The sequence below is a fragment of the Cetorhinus maximus genome, chromosome 17 (genome assembly GCF_964194155.1).
Source record: "Cetorhinus maximus chromosome 17, sCetMax3.hap1.1, whole genome shotgun sequence".
NCBI lineage: Eukaryota > Metazoa > Chordata > Chondrichthyes > Lamniformes > Cetorhinidae > Cetorhinus > Cetorhinus maximus.
In genome coordinates, this window is record NC_135895.1 from 24,513,926 (window position 1) to 24,531,064 (window position 17,139).

Below are 17,139 nucleotides of genomic sequence, written 5' to 3' on the forward strand. Positions count from 1 at the left end.
GAGATCAGCAAACTCAGCACAGATTGAAATCAAGCCTGCCATATTCCTATAGTATTACATTAGTAGGTGGACAACAGAGGCAGATGTCCTCCAATGCACACAAAGCCTCTCGAAGAGGGGCACTGGCTAAACTGAGCTAGAACACTGCAGTGTGATGTACCAGCTTTGAAAGAAGAACCTTTTCTTCCAGCAGTGCCTTTACAAATAGGGAAAATATGTGACAGATGTCGTTTCTTACTCATTTACGGGATGTGGGCTTCACTGGCTGGGCCAGTATTTATTTGCTCGTCCCTAATCGCCTTTGAGAGGGTGATGGTGAGCGGCCTTCTTGAACCGTTGCAGTCCCTGTGGTGTAGGTACATCCACAGTGCTGTTAGGGAGGGAGTTCCAGGGTTTTCATCCAGCAGTGAAGGAACAGCGATATATTTCCAAGTCAGGATGGTGAGTGATTTGGAGGGGAACTTCGAGGTGGTGGTGTTCCCATCTATCTGCTGCCCTTGTCCTTCTAGATGGTAGTGGTTGTAGATTTGGAAGGTGCTGCCTAAGGAGCCTTGGTGAGTTCCTGCAGTGCATCTTGTAGATGGTACACACTGCTGCTACTGTGCGTCAGTAGTGGAGGGTGTGAATGTTTGTGGATGTGGTGCCAATCAAGCGGACTGCTTTATCCTGGACAGTGTCAAACTTCTTGAGTGTTGTTGGAGCTGCACTCATCCAGGCAAGTGGAGAGTATTCCATCACATTCCTGACTTGTGCCTTGTAGATGGTGGACAGGCTTTGGGAAATCAGGAGGTAAGTTACTCGTCACAGGATTCCTAGCCTCTGACCAGCTCTTGTAGCCACAGTATTTATATGGCTAGTCCAGTTCAGTCTCTGGTCAATGGTAACCCCCAGGATGTTGATAGTGGGGGATTCAGTGATGGTGATGCCATTGAATGTTAAGGGCCGATGGTTAGATTCTCTCTTGTTGGAGATGGTCTTTGCTTGGCACTTGTGTGGCGTGAAATTTACTTGCCATTTGTTAGCCCAAGCCTGGATATTGTTCAGGTCTTGCTGCATTTGGACATGGACTGCTTCAGTATCTGAGGAGTCACGAATGGTGCTGAACATTGCACAGTCATCAGGGAACATTCCCATTTCTGACCTTATAATGGAAGGAAGGTCATTGGTGAAACAGCTGAAGATGGTTGGGCCTTGAACTCTACCTTGAGGAACTCCTGCAGTGATGTCCTGAGACTGAGGTGATTGACCTCCAACAACCTCAACCATCTTCCTTTGTGCTAGGTATGACTCCAACCAATGGAGAGTCTTCCCCGTGATACCCATTGACTCCAGTTTTGCTAGGGCTCCTTAATGCCACACTCGGTCAAATGCTGACTTGATGTCAAGGGCAGTCACTCTCACCTCACCTCTGGAGTTCAGCACGTTTGTCCATGTGTAAACCAATGAGATTAGAAGCTGAGTGACCCTGGCAGAACCCAAACTGGGCATCAGTGAGCAGGTTATTACTAAGTAAGTGCCACTTGATAGTGCTGTTGATAATACCTTCCATCTGTTTACTGATGATCAAGAGTGGACTGATGGGGTAGTAATTGGCTGTGTTGGATTTGTCCTGTTTTTGTGTACAGGACTTACCTGGGCAATTTTCTACAGTGTCATAGCTGTACTGGAACAGCTTGGCTAGGGGTGTGGCAAGTTCCAGAGCACAAGTCTTCAGTACTATTTCTGGAATATTGTCAGGGCCTATAGCCTTTGCAGTATCGAGTGCCTTCAGTCATTTCTTGATATCACGTGGAGCGAATAAAATTTGCTGAAGACTGGCATTTGTGATGATGGGGACCTCTGGAGAAGACCAGGATGGATCATCCACTTGGCACTTCTGGCTGACGAATGTTACAAATGCTTCAGCCTTATCTTTTGTACTGATGCGCTGGGCTCCTCCATCATTGAGGATGGAGATATTTGTGGAGCCTCCTCCTCCATTGAGTTGTTTAATTGTTCACCATCATTCACAACTGGATATGGCAGGACTATTTCCGTCAACTGGGGGGCATTAGTTGGGGGAGGGGTGACAGGTGTTTCTGTAAAGTGGGGCAGATGGAAGAGGAGTTCATGTGTATTTCTATGAGCTGGGGGTTATTTGGAAGAGGGGTGACAGGTATTTTTGTGAAATGGTGGGGAAGCTAGAGGAGGAAAGCACCTCTATGAACTTTGGAAATGGAGTTAGTGGAACAGAATGCCTTGAGTGAAATGTCCCTGTGAAGAGGGAAAGTAACTATTTTGCTCACTTTAAGGGTTGTAATTGTTTGGATATTCTGTTGAATATGGAGAAATCACAATGTCATTTCAATTTTTTCTACATTTTTTCTATCTTTAGTATCTTTCCATGATGAATCTCATGCTATTCAGGCCTCAGACTCCCACTGTCTAAGAGTCATCCCGCATGGCTTGGCTTTAGTGTGTATAGAAGTCAGATGCCTGACCTGATTTCCTACCTACATTACCACTTTTGCATTGAAACACCTCTAAAGCCACTTAGTCCCAATTGCAAATGATAGCTGACTAACTGCATAATCAATGCTCACTACTGTTCATGGTACGGATGTGTCTACATTGCTTATAAAAAATGACAAACCCACCATTCTCAGCTCTCCCTTCTGCTAGGAAAATGTAATATTGTCTGTCCAGCAGGTCAAAACGTTCACTGTATTCAGGGAGCTGAATGTTTCTTCTGAAGGAACACTGAGTCAGCCCATCTTCTAAACTCCATGCTATATCATGAATAGGAACCTGCAATCATTTATCATTGTTAAACAGGACATTATTTTGACAATTTTATATCTGTTGCCATTAATTAGCACGAACCCATTTGAATGTATGAAAATTTAGTGAGAAAAGGCTTTAGCCTTCCCGTCCCTTCCCATGAAGTTCACTCGATATAGAACACAGGTATAATTATTTTATCATACTCTTCCATCTTTCACCATCCCTATCTTAAGAACGCTGACTTCAACGAGAAGGGAAATCAGGCCAAGTGTAAAACAGACTACAGCCCAAGACGAATTACATCGTCCCTAACATCCCTTGTTAAATACTTTTATAACCTTTTATCTCTCCTTCTCCATAGTTATCATTCCAGGTCCTTTTAAAAGCCATTTGATCCTGCATCAACTATCTTCTCTGAGTGCCTATTCCACATGTCTACTGTCATTGGAACTGTTTTCTCAACCCTAAACCTTACTCAATGTTTATTAATGTAGTGTTGCCCCCTAGTTTGACATTTACTGTTCAAGTTAAATAGCTGTTTGATATAAATTTGATCCGTACCTTCGTTATATTAAATGATGTCCAATTTTTATTAGTCAATCATTGATAATTAAATGAACAGTCCCCAGTTTTAATTAGTAAAAACCAGAATATGTATTTAGGAAAATAAGAAGGTACAGCTTTGGAAAATACCATTGTGGTTAACCTGGCTGGTCTCAAAATCCAAAAAAAGCACAACATAATCTAGTCGCTTGGTAGTACAGAACTTGAGTATTGCTGAAAAGAGAGACATGCTGTCAAAGTTTTTCGTCTTGCACTCATCAGGACAGATTTGCAAGAATACCAATTTATACTGCATGAGAAGAGGGTGCTGAGTGGTTGGCAAGTAGACACTGATTGGTAGGGGTATTGCCATGGAGAATGTGCCAGGGAGCAAATAACTGCCAAGCTTTTGTTTAAATTCAATCCAGGCAGGTCAACAATGAATGGTCAAGGGATTGCCATGGGGAATGAACCAGGGAATGGCTGTCCCCCAAGCTTTTGTTTAGTTGAAAAAGGCACAATGTTCTTTCTGTTTGCAAGGGCCCTGTGTGTAAATACATGTAGCTTCTAACATGCATAAGTGAGCTACATTGTGAGCCTAACTGATAATTTTAAATTGGTTGTCAGTGTAATTCTTAGCACAATCAAGATTGTTTAGCAAATGCTGTCCAATCACGGGATCGCATCTAATGTTGGACACTTTGTTCTAAGTTTTGCAAGCATGGGCTGGTTGAGTATGGTCAGTCCTTTGCATATTGTGAACATCCGAGGGGATGTGCTGTTTGATATGGTCCCCCAGTTATTGGGACATTTGGCCTACAAACCTGGCGTCACTCTGGCACTGAAATTCATATACCACATTACTTATTTGCGTGGCAGTCAAAATGTCTTTTTCGCTTGATGGCAGCTTCCTGTTCATAGAGAATACCATTCATGTTGCTACTGCATAGTACCAGTGTGAAACAGCTAGCTTTACCTGTTGCTCAAATTTTTCAGCCACCTTACCCTTCCAGGGTAACCTGAGGTAGACTGGGCACTTTTCAGGACTGAAAGTGGTGGCCTTAGGCCCATTTGTGAGTTTGCACAATACACAGCGAGCAATTATTTGATCAGGATAGACATTATCCCACAGGATAGCTTTCATGCGCCCTATTTCAGCATCAAACTTGCATGATTCGACATTCTTGAGAACCTATCCTGATGAGCGCAAGATGAAATGCTTTGACAGAATGTCTCTTTTCTCAGCAATACAATATAATCTATGCTTCTATCCACCCACCTCTCTCCCCTAATCCAACCCACATCCCAAATTTTGTAAACTTTGATACATTTTCTTTTCTGAGTTTTCTTTTCTTCTGATTCCCTTAGTCTTTCCTAGCAGCTTAGGGGGAGAAATTTGTTTTCACCACTAAGCTGGGGTACAGAGAACAAGGTGTCCATGTAAAGGCTCCCTTCCAGGGATACCAGCGGCATGGGGTAGTAAGAGACCAAATGTCATTTTCAGGCTGCTACTGCCAGGTGCCACAATAAAATCTGCACTTTACCTTCCACCCCCCACATCCCCCAACCCCAATATTGAGATACTTACAGGCTTGAAGCCATAAGAGTGATTCTGTGTTCCATGATGCCAGCAGGGAGCCACACGTAAAGGAATCATGGATCAGAAATAGGGCCACGTCATTGTAGCCTCAATTCTGAGATCCATGCTTCTGCTCAAGTGCAGGAAGTGAAATAACCTTTTATTTGATTGCTTGGTAAGTGGTTTTGTTACAATTTAATGGCATAGGTAAAAGGAATGTAATTTACAAAGTTTAGGTTTTGTAATTAGCAGCTTTTACAATTTCACCCCAATTAAAAGTGAATCAAATCAATTATGAGAGCAATTTTCATCATTACTAGCTGCATACCTGTGAGAAGAAGGAGCAATGTCAGTCTCCTGTACACCATAGAACCAATTTACCTCACAGAAGGAGGTTATTCAGCCCATCATGTTTGTGTCAGCTCTTTCCTAGGTTAATCCAAAAATAATCCCGCTCCCCTGCTCTCTCTTCCCCAAGTCTTGTTCAAACGTTCGATAATGAAAACAGAAAATTCTGGAAATGCCAGCAGGTCAGGCAGCATTTGCGGAAAGGGAAACAAGAGTTAATGTTTCAGATCTGTGACCTTTCGTCTGAACTGAAAAAGGTAAAAATATAATAGGCTTTGAGCAAGTGAAAGGGGGAGGTGTGTGGAAAAAAAATAAAAGGGAAGGTCTGTGATAGGATGTGGGCAAGAGAGATTAAATGACAATAGGTTTCATGGTGCAAGGCCAAAGGGAATGGTAATGGGCCAAGTAAATAAACAAATGATGTGTCTAAGGGGAGATATGAATGGCAGGTCTGAAAACAAAAATAAGATGGGAAAATGAGAATCAAGAGGGAAAGCAAACCAGCAAAGAACAAGGAAACAAAATGGGACAGAGGTTACAATCTGAAAATGTTGAGCTCAATATTGAGTCTAAAAGGCCATAAAGTGGCCAGTTGAACAATGAGGGGCAGCTCCTCGAACCTGTGTTGAGCTGCATTGGAACACTGGACAGAAAGGTCAGAGTGGAAGCAAGATGGGGAATTAAAATGACAGACGACTGGAAGCTCAGGGTCACGACTGCAAATTGAGCAGAGGTATTCTACAGAACAATCATCCAGTCTGCATTTGGTTTCCCCAATATAGAGGATACCACATTATGAGCAGTGAATACAGTATATTAAATTGAAAGAGGTACGAGTAAATCACTGTTTCACCTAGAAGGAGTATTGCGGCCTTGAAGGTGAGAGGGGAAGAGGTAAAAGGGCAGATGTTGCATCTCCTTTCTTTGCATGGAAAGGGATGAGGTTGTTGGGAGAAACTGAGGAGTGAACCAAGGAATCACGGAGGGAATGACCCCTTTGAAATGCTAGAAGGGAAGGGGAGGGGAAGATGTGTTTGGTGCTAGTATCACATTGGAGGTGGCAGAAATCGCAGAGGGTAGTCAGTTGAATACAAATGCTGGTATGGTGGAAGGCTAGGAGAAGGGGAAGCCTATCATGGTTCTGGGAGGGAAAGGAAGGAGTGAGAGAAGTGTGAAATGGAGTGGACATGGTTGAAGGCACTCTAAAGCATGGTGAGGGGTGGGAGTTGGGGGGGCCTTCAGCTGAAGATAAAGGAAGATGTATCAGAAACACTTGTATGGAAGGATATATTGTCAGAATAGATGCGATGGAGACAGAGAAACTGGGAGAATCCTTATCTACTCTTCCCTGAGACTATTACTCTTTGAGAAACAGCACTTCATGCTCCAAAAGCCCTCTGTGCAAAGAAATTTCTCTTAATGTATCTCCTCATCCTTTGTGAGAGTTTCAAATTAATATCTCCAACATATCTGATGAGGTGAGCCAGAGCTGCACTCAAATATATTTTTAATTTCAAACATAGTATTTTCGAAGCACATTTTTAAATGGAGAACCTCCAATCTAGATTAAATTCAAACAGGTAATAAGTTAAATCGCATTCATATAGAGTGATACAGCACAGAAGGAGACTTGGTCCATTGTACCTGTACCAGCTCCTTGAAAGAGCTATCCAAAATAGCTCCACTCCTTAGCCTTTGCCCCATAGCCCTGCAATTTGCTTTCATTTGTACCTATACAACATAATTAATTCAATACTATGTTATCAAAGCAAACATATGTAAAAAGGAAAACTTGCATCTAAATGGTGTATCAAATTTCAGAGCAACATCAGTTCACACTAATAACATTTGAACTGTAGTCACTGTTGTTATGTAAGAAAATGCAACGTACAATTCTCACATAGGAAGATGCCACAAACTGCAATGACCAGTTAATCTGTCTTAGTGCTGTTGGTTGAGGGATGGATGGTTGCTAGGACACTGGGAGAACATTCTGTTCATCTTCAAAACATGCACCAAAACTTTGTAAAGGTCATTCAGACAAGTACATAGATCAATTGAGAATATAGTTAAAAAATTAGCATTGCTACACCCACCTGTGAGTTCAATATTGGATGTGAACGGCCAGTGGAATGGCCTGGATTGATCTGTACACTTTGATCATTTACAACACATAAATAGATGTCGTCATTACCCTGATAACAGAAGATTGTTAAGTAAATATAAATCATACCTGCAATAACCAAGCCCCACTATATCAATATGCCACCTAACCTACCTGCACTGATTTTTGTTGCAGTGTTTACTTTTTCATTAACAAAATTATATAAGCTTCTACTGCCAACAAACACATTACAGGCTTGCATGTCCTAGTCATCCTCCTGTAAAAATCATTCCTCGTCCCAGCAGAATTTTGTTAATCTCGCACTTTTTGTGGGAATTTGGAAATAATTGTTCCTGAGTTCTTCAATGTTTGATGGGATTGGGAGAGGTGGTGGGGAGGGGATGGTGGGCTTTGAGGGCTCCCTCAGCAGGAATGAGGCAATAGCTCGCTGAAAATGATGGGGAATGACCTATTGCCCTGTTACTGATGCTGCTGCAGCCAATGCAAAGTCCAACCAGGCCTAATGCAGGGAAGTCAATAAACCCTTCGCCTAGTATCAGCTGGCAGTCCAGTCAAAGAGACGTCATAAAATAAGCTGTGGAGGGGGTGCCAGAGGAGTAGGAATGCTCCCAAAATTGTAGCAAAATCATAGAAGCTCATCACTGCCCCTTCTCTCCATTCTTGGGAGCCTGAGGGGCCTAGTGCGGCAATAGCCCAAGTTTTCTATGTGGAGGCAAGAGGAGTCTCTCAGCTTTTTCCAACTACACAACAACAAAATAAAACTTACCCTTGGACTCCCCTTTGGCAGAACTAGCTGATACAAGGCAGTGTGTACACAGTGTACGCCTCACCCAGTATATGTCCTAAAATGTAAAATCAAGATCCCATGTAAGTCCTAGGCCTCAATTTGGATGCTAAAAGGGTCTACTGCTGGGCTTAGGTGTATGCTTTGACTGGCTAGCAGTAGGTCTGAGGGTAGATAGGAATGACCTTGTCGTCAACGAGAATGGGGCAGTAATGATTCTCTACCATTTTTGGAGCACCACCATCCCAGTTCCAGCTGCTGGGAGGTCTCAAAAATCACCTCCTTTGTTTCTATTCTAAGCTATGTCACTAATTGAAAACCTAACTTTCAGGAGAATATTCTACTAGAAAACAATTCCTTTGGTCCCATGTCTCCACCCCATCTGCTAATAAAAACAGTTCAGTTCAATGTAATTATTAGCCACTTAAAAAAAATTGGATTGCTTGTAATTCATTATTCTATTAAATGCAATGGGTCAGCATACATTAATACTGAAACCATCATGGCTGCCAAATGGTTTCATTTCAGAGCAACACCAGATCTGCAGTATAACTCAGTAAGTTCTTTTATTTATTCTTTTACGGGGTGTAGACATCACTGGCTGGGCCAACATTTGTTGCCCACCCCTAATTGCCCTTGAGAAGGTGGTGGTGAGCCACCTTCTTGAACCACGGCAGTCCATGTGGTGTAGCACCTATAGGGCTGTTAGGAAGGGAGTTCCAGGATTTTGACATAGTGACAGCAAAGGAATGGAAATATAGTTCCAGGTCAGGATGGTGTGTGACTTGGAGGGGGGCTTGCAGGTAGTGGTGTTCCCATGCATCTGCTGCCCTTGTCCTTCTTGGTGGTAGAGGTCACAGATTTGGAAAGTGCTGTCGAAGGAGTCTTGGTGAGTTGCTGCAATGCATCTTGTAGATGGTACACACTGTTGTCACTTTGTGTTGGTGGTGGAGGGAGTGAATGTTGAAAGTGGTGGATGGGGTGCCAATCAAGTGGACTGCTTTGTCCTGGATGGTGTTGAGTTTCTTGATTGTTGTTGGAATTGGGCCTTGACCTGATTCCAGAGGGGAATAGCAAGAGAATCCTGGAAAAGGTAGTCCCACATTGCAGTGTCAAACCTAGTTTATAAACTGCCCCTGAACCTGCACACTTTTTTAAACTTAACTGGAGTTGGTTTCAATAAACATTCTTACCCACATTCTCAAGACACTTAAATGTTAAATGGTCAAAAGAGAAACTGGTAAGCAATAATGCTGACAACTCTCTCCTAGGCAGGAGGTTTCCAGCTAGAGCTAGGATTGGGAAAGACATATTAAGTGGATTGAACAGTTCTCGTATCAGCACATCCACAAGCATTGTAAGTATTGCCTTCATCCAATACAAGAAGAATTTTCATTTCCTATGATACTGACCATCCATTTGTCATCTGACAGGGCAAAAGAGATGTAACCATTCGAAGGTCCACTCAACTCAAACAGCACTGAAGAGTCTTGCATTGTGAAGGAGAGGAAGAAGCACAATCGGTCCAGCTCAGGGTCACATCCAGAGGGATTCCGCAGGCAGAATTTTTTGCTGCCACATTCTGTCACATTGAACTAGCAACAGAAGAAGCTAAAATGAATCATTTCCACATGGTTGGCGAATGAGGGTGATTTTTTTTCATTGGTTTAAAGGCTGGTCTTTAGCATTGCAAAAAGAATTTTAAACTATTTCTGTGCACACGCCTGATTTAAAGAAGTGGTACTCTCAAAAAGATATGCCTGGAAATTGGCATCGGGGATCCTGTGGGAACAATCAATAGAATCCCCAAAGAAACAGTGTAAATGGTTGAAAACAGCTATTTGTCCAGAATGCCCACCAAAGTTAAAGAAGGAGACTGGGAGAATCCCAGGGAAATTCTCTCCCAGAGGGTTTTGGAGCAAGTGTTTGATCCATCTTAGAATTCATTTGGCTCCCTGGAAAGACTGATTTGGCACAGCATGACATCGCACAAGAGCTTCCCCTCAGCCGAGTAGCATGACTTGCCATTCAAATACCATGATATGACATTAGAAGCCCCAGAGCCAGTGAAATTTACAGTTTCTGAGTTGACCTGAGCGCAACCAATCATTGGTGCATCCAATAAAAAAAACTACATTGAAAAGAAAGGAAGGGCACAAAACAAAACTTTTAGGAGGCAATTTTAACCTAACCTGCTCATCAAGAATTGGACAACATCAGATGCAATGTTGGTTTTCATGACGCTGATTTTACTCTCCATTAAAGTCAATAGAGAGGTAATATTGGGTGAGTATAAAACTAGCGCTCCAACCAATCTTCTAGGTTTCCTGCAAGGTGAGTATTGGTTAAAATTATTCCCTCCATCCTCCAAGTATCAAAAGAGGAAATCACAATCTAAAAATATTAATCTGAAATGACATTTGATTTGATGGAAGTTTGATCTTGTGTTTTCCTATATGTAAAACAAGCACTCTTTATTTCAAATTAGGCTTGTAAAAATTAGGCTTCATAAAGCTTTCGAAGAGAATGTGAATGAATCTGTTGTGCAATGCTGATGATTACATTGATATTGATCCATCAGTTCCATGGGCTGCTTTTCTGAAGTTATACTGCCATTGGGAATTCTCGTCTGAAATCCCAAGATAGGTTCCCACAATCACACACCTAAACTGTGAAACTCAATTTCAATTAAAGTATGACTTGTTATGCAGAAAAGCACAAGATCAATTTTGAATAAAATAAAATTTAATTTCAGTGCGAATTCAGAAAATCATCCACATGTCTACTTAAAACATGAATCAAAATTATTTCTAAACACCCTTGAAATCCACCATCTTGTCCTGGATCAATTTGGAGGGCACTTACTGGTTTAGTCAACTGGGAGGTAATTGGTAAGATTGGTGGAGCTTCTGTTGTAGTCTGTACTGGTAGGGGAGGGGCATTTAATTGAGAAATCACTGGACCATGTAATTTCACCCAGTAAATGTTGAATTTCTGAACCACTGTGACCCTGAAATGAAGAAAGATGAAGTTAAGGGAGAAATTCAGTCTTGTTTTGCCCTTCTTCAGTCAGAAAACAAAGGAAATACTTATAAGTGGATGAGGGGGTCAGTCTCACATGCTAAACTCTCCTGATACAAACAACCAGTTTGGCCACCTCCAAATCTCAACTGATGCTGCATCTCCTCTCTGCTGCTAAACTCTCCTAATACTTCATAGTTATATGGAAAACGAGGAGATCCCAACCTGACAATTGTTTCTGAATTTGCTATAAATGATAAACAAAAGAAATATACTCCAAGAGTTAAATCAATGTACACCTGTGTACACTGCCAGGGAATAAGGTAGGCTTTTGTCTTCACTAACTGGGTGGTAATCTGGTGGTGTGTATTACACGCCCGATAGAACATGGATCAAAATTATTTCTAAACATCATTTTCCATCTCTGCCCCTTGAAATCCAACACCTTATTCTGAAACTATTTGGAAGGCACTTACTGGTTTAGTCAGCTTGGGTCAATTGCTAAGGTTGATAGCGACTCTTGTAATCTGTTCTGACAGAAGATATTTACTGATTTTCAGTCCATTGAAATCATTGGAACAACAATCAAACAGTTTCTTCATGTAGGACACAATCCATCAGGCTAGATTACTGCCCAAAGAGCAGGGAGATGAAAATCTTGGCCATTGTAGCCCAGAGTACTGCATTAAAGTATTTGCTTGCAGTAAATGCAGTTACCATTTCTTTACTCTGGATTGACCAAGTATTGTAATATTTTACTGGAAAAAGGTCAAGGTAGAGCATTTAATGGAAGATACAACTTACATTCATATAGTGCATTTAATGTCCCAAGACACTTAAAGGCAATATAAATAAAAATATTTTTGAGCCACAGATGCTGAGACACAGAAGATGATGTCAGGAAAGATGATCATAGAGATAGGTTTAAGGAGCCTCTTAAAAGAGGAGAAAGAGGTTGAGGGGCAGGTGGTCGACGGAGGGAATTCCAGAGCTTAGAGCCAATGCAATTGAGAGCATGGCTGCCAATGGTGGAAAATATTAAAATGAGGGATGTGCAAGGGGCCAGAATTGAAAGTGTATATAGATTTCTAAGGCTTTGTATGACTGGAGGAGGCTACAGGGTTAGGGAGAAGTAAGGGAACGATTTGAAAACAAGGATGAGGATTTTTAAATTGAGGCATTGCCAGACTGGGAGCCAGTAACTGTTATCAGGCAGAAGGGTGATGGGTAACAGCTGGGCTCTGGATGGCCTAGGGTGGAATATGGGTGGCCAGCCAAGACAACATTGGAACAGGCAAGTCAAGAGAGAACGAAGGCATGGATGAGGGTTTCATCAGCAAATTAATTGAGCAGGGTCAGAATCAAGCAATGTTACAGAGGTGGAAGTAGGCAGTCTTGGCCAGTTTTGGTGGTGGTGCAGATACGTGGTCAGAAGTTAATCTTGGGGTGAAACACCAAGGTTGCAAATAGCTAAGACAATTGCCAGGGGTGGAAACAGTGGTCAGGGAATAGAGTTTGTGGCAGGGACCAATGATAATGGCTTCCATCTTCCCAATATTTAGCTGAAGGAAATATCTACTCAACCAATACTGGATGTCAAACAAGCAAGTGAAAAATCAGAGACATTGGAGGGGTCCGAAGAGTTAGTGGTGAGACAGAGTTGAGTGTCATTGTCATAAGTGTGGAACCTGATGATGTGTTTCTGGATGATATCGTCAAGTGCTTTTTAAGCAGTAGGAGGGGGCCAAGGATAGATCCTTGGGGGGGGTCCAGAGGTGACTGCGCAGGAAGAAGAGAATAGAAGACCTTGCAGCTGGTTCACTGGCTATGATTAGATACATAATGGAACCAAGCTAGGTTAATTCCACACAGCTGGAGGACAGGGAAGAGACTTTGGAGAAGGGTGGTGTGGTCAACCTTCTCAAAGGCTGCAGGTAGGTTGAGAAGAATAAAGGGGGGAAAGTTTGTCACGGCCACAGTCACAAAGAATGGTATTTGTGACTTTGACAAGAGCTCTTTCAGTACTGTGGTCAGACTGGAAACCCAATTCGAGGAATTCAAACATGAAATTGTGAGATACGTGAGCAAACAGAATTCCATTTCTGAATGTGAACACCCATCATCTACCATTATTATTGCAATACAATTATTCATCAGGCCTCCATTTACTATAGAAAAAGTAAAGGAATTTTATTCAATTATTTTATATTTGTAAACTGAAAATAAAATGAATGGTTCCCAAGTGATTAAATTTCAGAATCTGTTCTACTATTGATGTTTCTAATTATTTATTCCACTATTCAATGACCTTCATTTGTGAGGTGTGCAGTAAGTGGAAAGAATGTTTAGCAGGGTCACTGATGGATAAAAACAGTACCGGATAGATAAATAATTCTTATCACAGTAAAATGTGACAATCTGGGAAACACACAAATCCCTCATGCACATTGACTGATGTCGCACTCACACTTATAATAACTTGCATGTTACATCTCCGTTTTAGACCTGTATCAAACACTGAACAATGTGGAAAGTTATCTTAATTTATTAGAGAGATTTGTTTTATCCAGTTAAAGGTATCTGTTAAATGTACTGCAATGCTTACAGGAATTGGACGTGACCTGGTTTTGTTTCAGGTGGGTTCCACAGCACCACAATTGTGTGCTTTCCTGATGAGCTTGTGTGACTGACTGCAGAGTCCTATGGAAGAGAGACAAGAGCACAATGTTCAATACAAGCTGGTTTCTTACAATCAATATGTTCAGTACATCAAAACACTTCATATTTTTACTTACTGTCTAGACTAACTCTTTAGTATTCAAACAATCCATAAAATTACTGTGTATGACTGACTACAAATTGATTTTATGTTAAAGGCACTATATAAATGCAAGTTGTTGTTAGCCTGTAAAACTTGGTGGGAGATGGTGGCATACAGGTAATGTTACTGGACTGGTAACCTGGAGGCCCAGGCTAATACTCTGTTCAAATCCTGCCATGGCAGCTGGTGGAATTTAAATTCAATTAATAAAATCTAGAATTGAAGCTAGCCTCAGTAATGGTGACCATGAAACTATCATCAATTGTCATAATAACCTATCTGATTCAGCAATGAAACCTTATCCCACCCATGGATGAGGTTTCATGCTTTTTCAGGTGGCTGCCAGCGCTCCCGACCTGCCCGCCAACCTTAAGATTGGACGGGCAGGTCCACTAATGAGCTTAATTGTTTTTTGAATGGCTTAAATAGGCCGTTGACAGTTCGGCGGGCACATCCAAGTCGGATGCACGCCCACTGAACTGACATTCTAAATGACACGGGATGACGTCGGGGCGCACAACCGATGTCACCCCGCGTCGGCAAGCGGGCCCCGCCCCCGCTCGCCGACCGGAAGATGCTGGCCATAGAATAAATTTGGATGAGGAAGACCTTTGGGCCCATTACAGTTCATCCAGTTAGGGAAATCTACATTTAACCATCACTTCCAGTAACTTGCTATTCCCCCTGCCCCGAGCACCTTTCTCATAAGTTTAAAATTAAGACATTTACAGCTTATCTGACCAATAATACAAAATTCCAAACTGATTTCTAAGAACTTCTGTAATTCATTTAGAACTGGCAATGCAGTTACAAACTTTAACATCTCCACATGTCAGGAGCTGGGAGTTCTTATCAATAAGAGTAAAGGTTCCAACAGGCCCAGCATTCAGGTCAGCAGCATTTCGTGCTTGTATAAAAAATCCTTGGAATGAAGTTCCAGACTGTCTCACAGTGAGTGTAACTGAAACCAAAGGAGAACACCGTTAGAGTATGGAAGCAAACGTTGAACATGCGGGCAGCCTCTCTCACTGCGTTCTGGGGTATACCAAGAGGAGTGACAAAAGGACGGAAGGCATCTCCCCATTAAAAGTAGAGGAACATCACCCAGACAGTTATCCCAGGACTCCTCATCAAGACTAGACCAAGAGCAGCATTGCCAATGGCTTAGAAATAGGCCTATCACACCAGCTGTTGAATGGCCAGTACAGCAAAGTAAATTCGAAATAAATGGGACATCACAGCCGGTATTTTCTTGGGGAGGTGGAGGAGGTCCCGACTTTGGGACCACATGCAAATCCCAAGCCCGCATGGACAGGCAGTGGGTCTACAGCAATTGGTCATTTAGTAGTACAGAAATGGAGTATTGCTATCTAAGCTTTTCCTCTTGCACTCATCAGGATAGCTCGCAAGAAATTATTAAACTGTAATGGGGGAACAATAATTTATACTGTATGAGAAGAGAGTGCTAATTGGTTGGCAAATGGACTCTGATTGCTGGAGGCGTTGCCATGGAGAATGCAGCATGGAGCAGTTAGCTACCCATCTTTGTTCAAGTTCAAGCCGGGCAGGTTGACTCAGATTGGTCAAGGCATTGGCTGGGCAATGAATCAAGGAATGTCTGTTCCCTCAGCTTTTGTTTAGATGAAAAAGGTGCAAAGTATGCACATGTTTCTTCTGTCTGCAAAGGGCAGGGCCCTGTGTGTGAATATATGTGGCTTCTACCACACGTAAGTGAGCCATACTGCGAGCCCAACTGACAATCTTAAATTGGTTTTCAGTGTAATTCTTAGCACAATCAGGATTGTTTAGCAGGTGTTATCCAATCGCAGAATCAAATCTAATGTTGGACACTATGTTTTGAGTTTTGCAAGCACAGGCTGGTTGGGTATGGTTAATACTTTGCCTGTTGTGAACATTTAAAGGGGCATGCTGATTGATATCATCCGGCAAGCGTTGGGTTGTACGGCCTATATACCTGGCATCACACTGGCTCTGAAATTCATATAACACATTACTCATTTGTGTGTTAGGCAGAACATCATTTTGGCTTGATGGCAGCATCCTGTTAGTGAAGAATATCATTCATGATGCTAATGCGTAGTAACAGTGTACAATGGCTAGCTTCACCTGTTGCTCAGATTTTTGAGGCACCTTACCCTTCCAGGGTAATCTGAGGAAGACCAGGCACTTTTCTGGACCGAAAGTGGCAGCCTTAGGCCCATTCATGAGTTTGCACGATACAGTGAGCGATGATCTGATCAGGGTAACCATTATCTCTCCACCAATCACAATGCGCTTGCCAACCAATGAGCACTCTCTTCTCATGCAGTATAAATTGTTGTTCCCCCTTTACAGTTTGGTAATTTCTTGTGAGCTATCCTGATGAATGCAAGTCGGAATGCTTAGATAGCATGTGGCGTTTTTCAGCAAGACTACAGCAATCTTCATGGAGGTGGCCTCTTAAAGACAGCTGTCAATGTAAGGAAATGGCCTAGCAAACTATTTAGTTGCATCAAACTACAAACTACAGAAAGCATTCCAAATATTACTGAATATCATACTGAATAATCTGTACTGTGACACATTTTGTTTCAACACTGATCAAATGGATTTGCACAGGTGAAAATAACACAATAGCACATTAACAATTGTAATATAAAATTTGAAAAGATATTTTTTACTGTTAAAAATATTACACCTTTTATTTGATCCTTTGAGCTGAACACATCTTTGTCCACTGTGATAATGGCAGGGCTTGATGATTTCTGAGGAAAACTTCCATGGTTTGGAGACATGGTGTCACAAGCATCAGTCACCTGACCATTTGCATAGGCTGCTATTGGTTCCACAAAGATGCTAAGTACAGCAAACATACCAGGAATACACAGTCCCATTCTACTGTGGAATCAGAAAAGAATTGTTTTAATTGGCGCAGATTTCTGTTAGTTTCCCAGAGGTTAATTCTAACAACAAGCAAATAGTAATATCTATATGATAAATGATAATTAAGAAACTCATAGTTAAAGCTAATTCATCACAGTTAAAAAGTAACATTCATTCTGTAGTTGTTGGCATTGGCTCAGTGGTACTACTCTCACCTCTGAGTCAGAAGGGTTCATGCCCTTCTCCAGAGGTTTGATTACATATCCCATTCC

General features: G+C 41.9%; 1 protein-coding gene across 1 annotated transcript in view; it reads right to left on the minus strand.

Moving 5' to 3' along the window:
- Window positions 1-16,878, minus strand: part of frrs1b (ferric-chelate reductase 1b) — a 40,432-nt gene extending 23,554 nt beyond the window's left edge. The window contains exons 1-7 of the mRNA XM_078560856.1: window positions 16,683-16,878; window positions 14,800-14,945; window positions 13,769-13,863; window positions 11,008-11,152; window positions 9,555-9,737; window positions 7,330-7,428; window positions 2,637-2,787 (exon numbers count right to left, since the gene is read on the minus strand). Coding sequence (XP_078416982.1) covers window positions 2,637-2,787; window positions 7,330-7,428; window positions 9,555-9,737; window positions 11,008-11,152; window positions 13,769-13,863; window positions 14,800-14,945; window positions 16,683-16,878 — 1,015 coding nt within the window. The remainder of the gene's footprint in view (window positions 1-2,636; window positions 2,788-7,329; window positions 7,429-9,554; window positions 9,738-11,007; window positions 11,153-13,768; window positions 13,864-14,799; window positions 14,946-16,682) is intronic.
- Window positions 16,879-17,139: the final 261 nt, after the last annotated feature.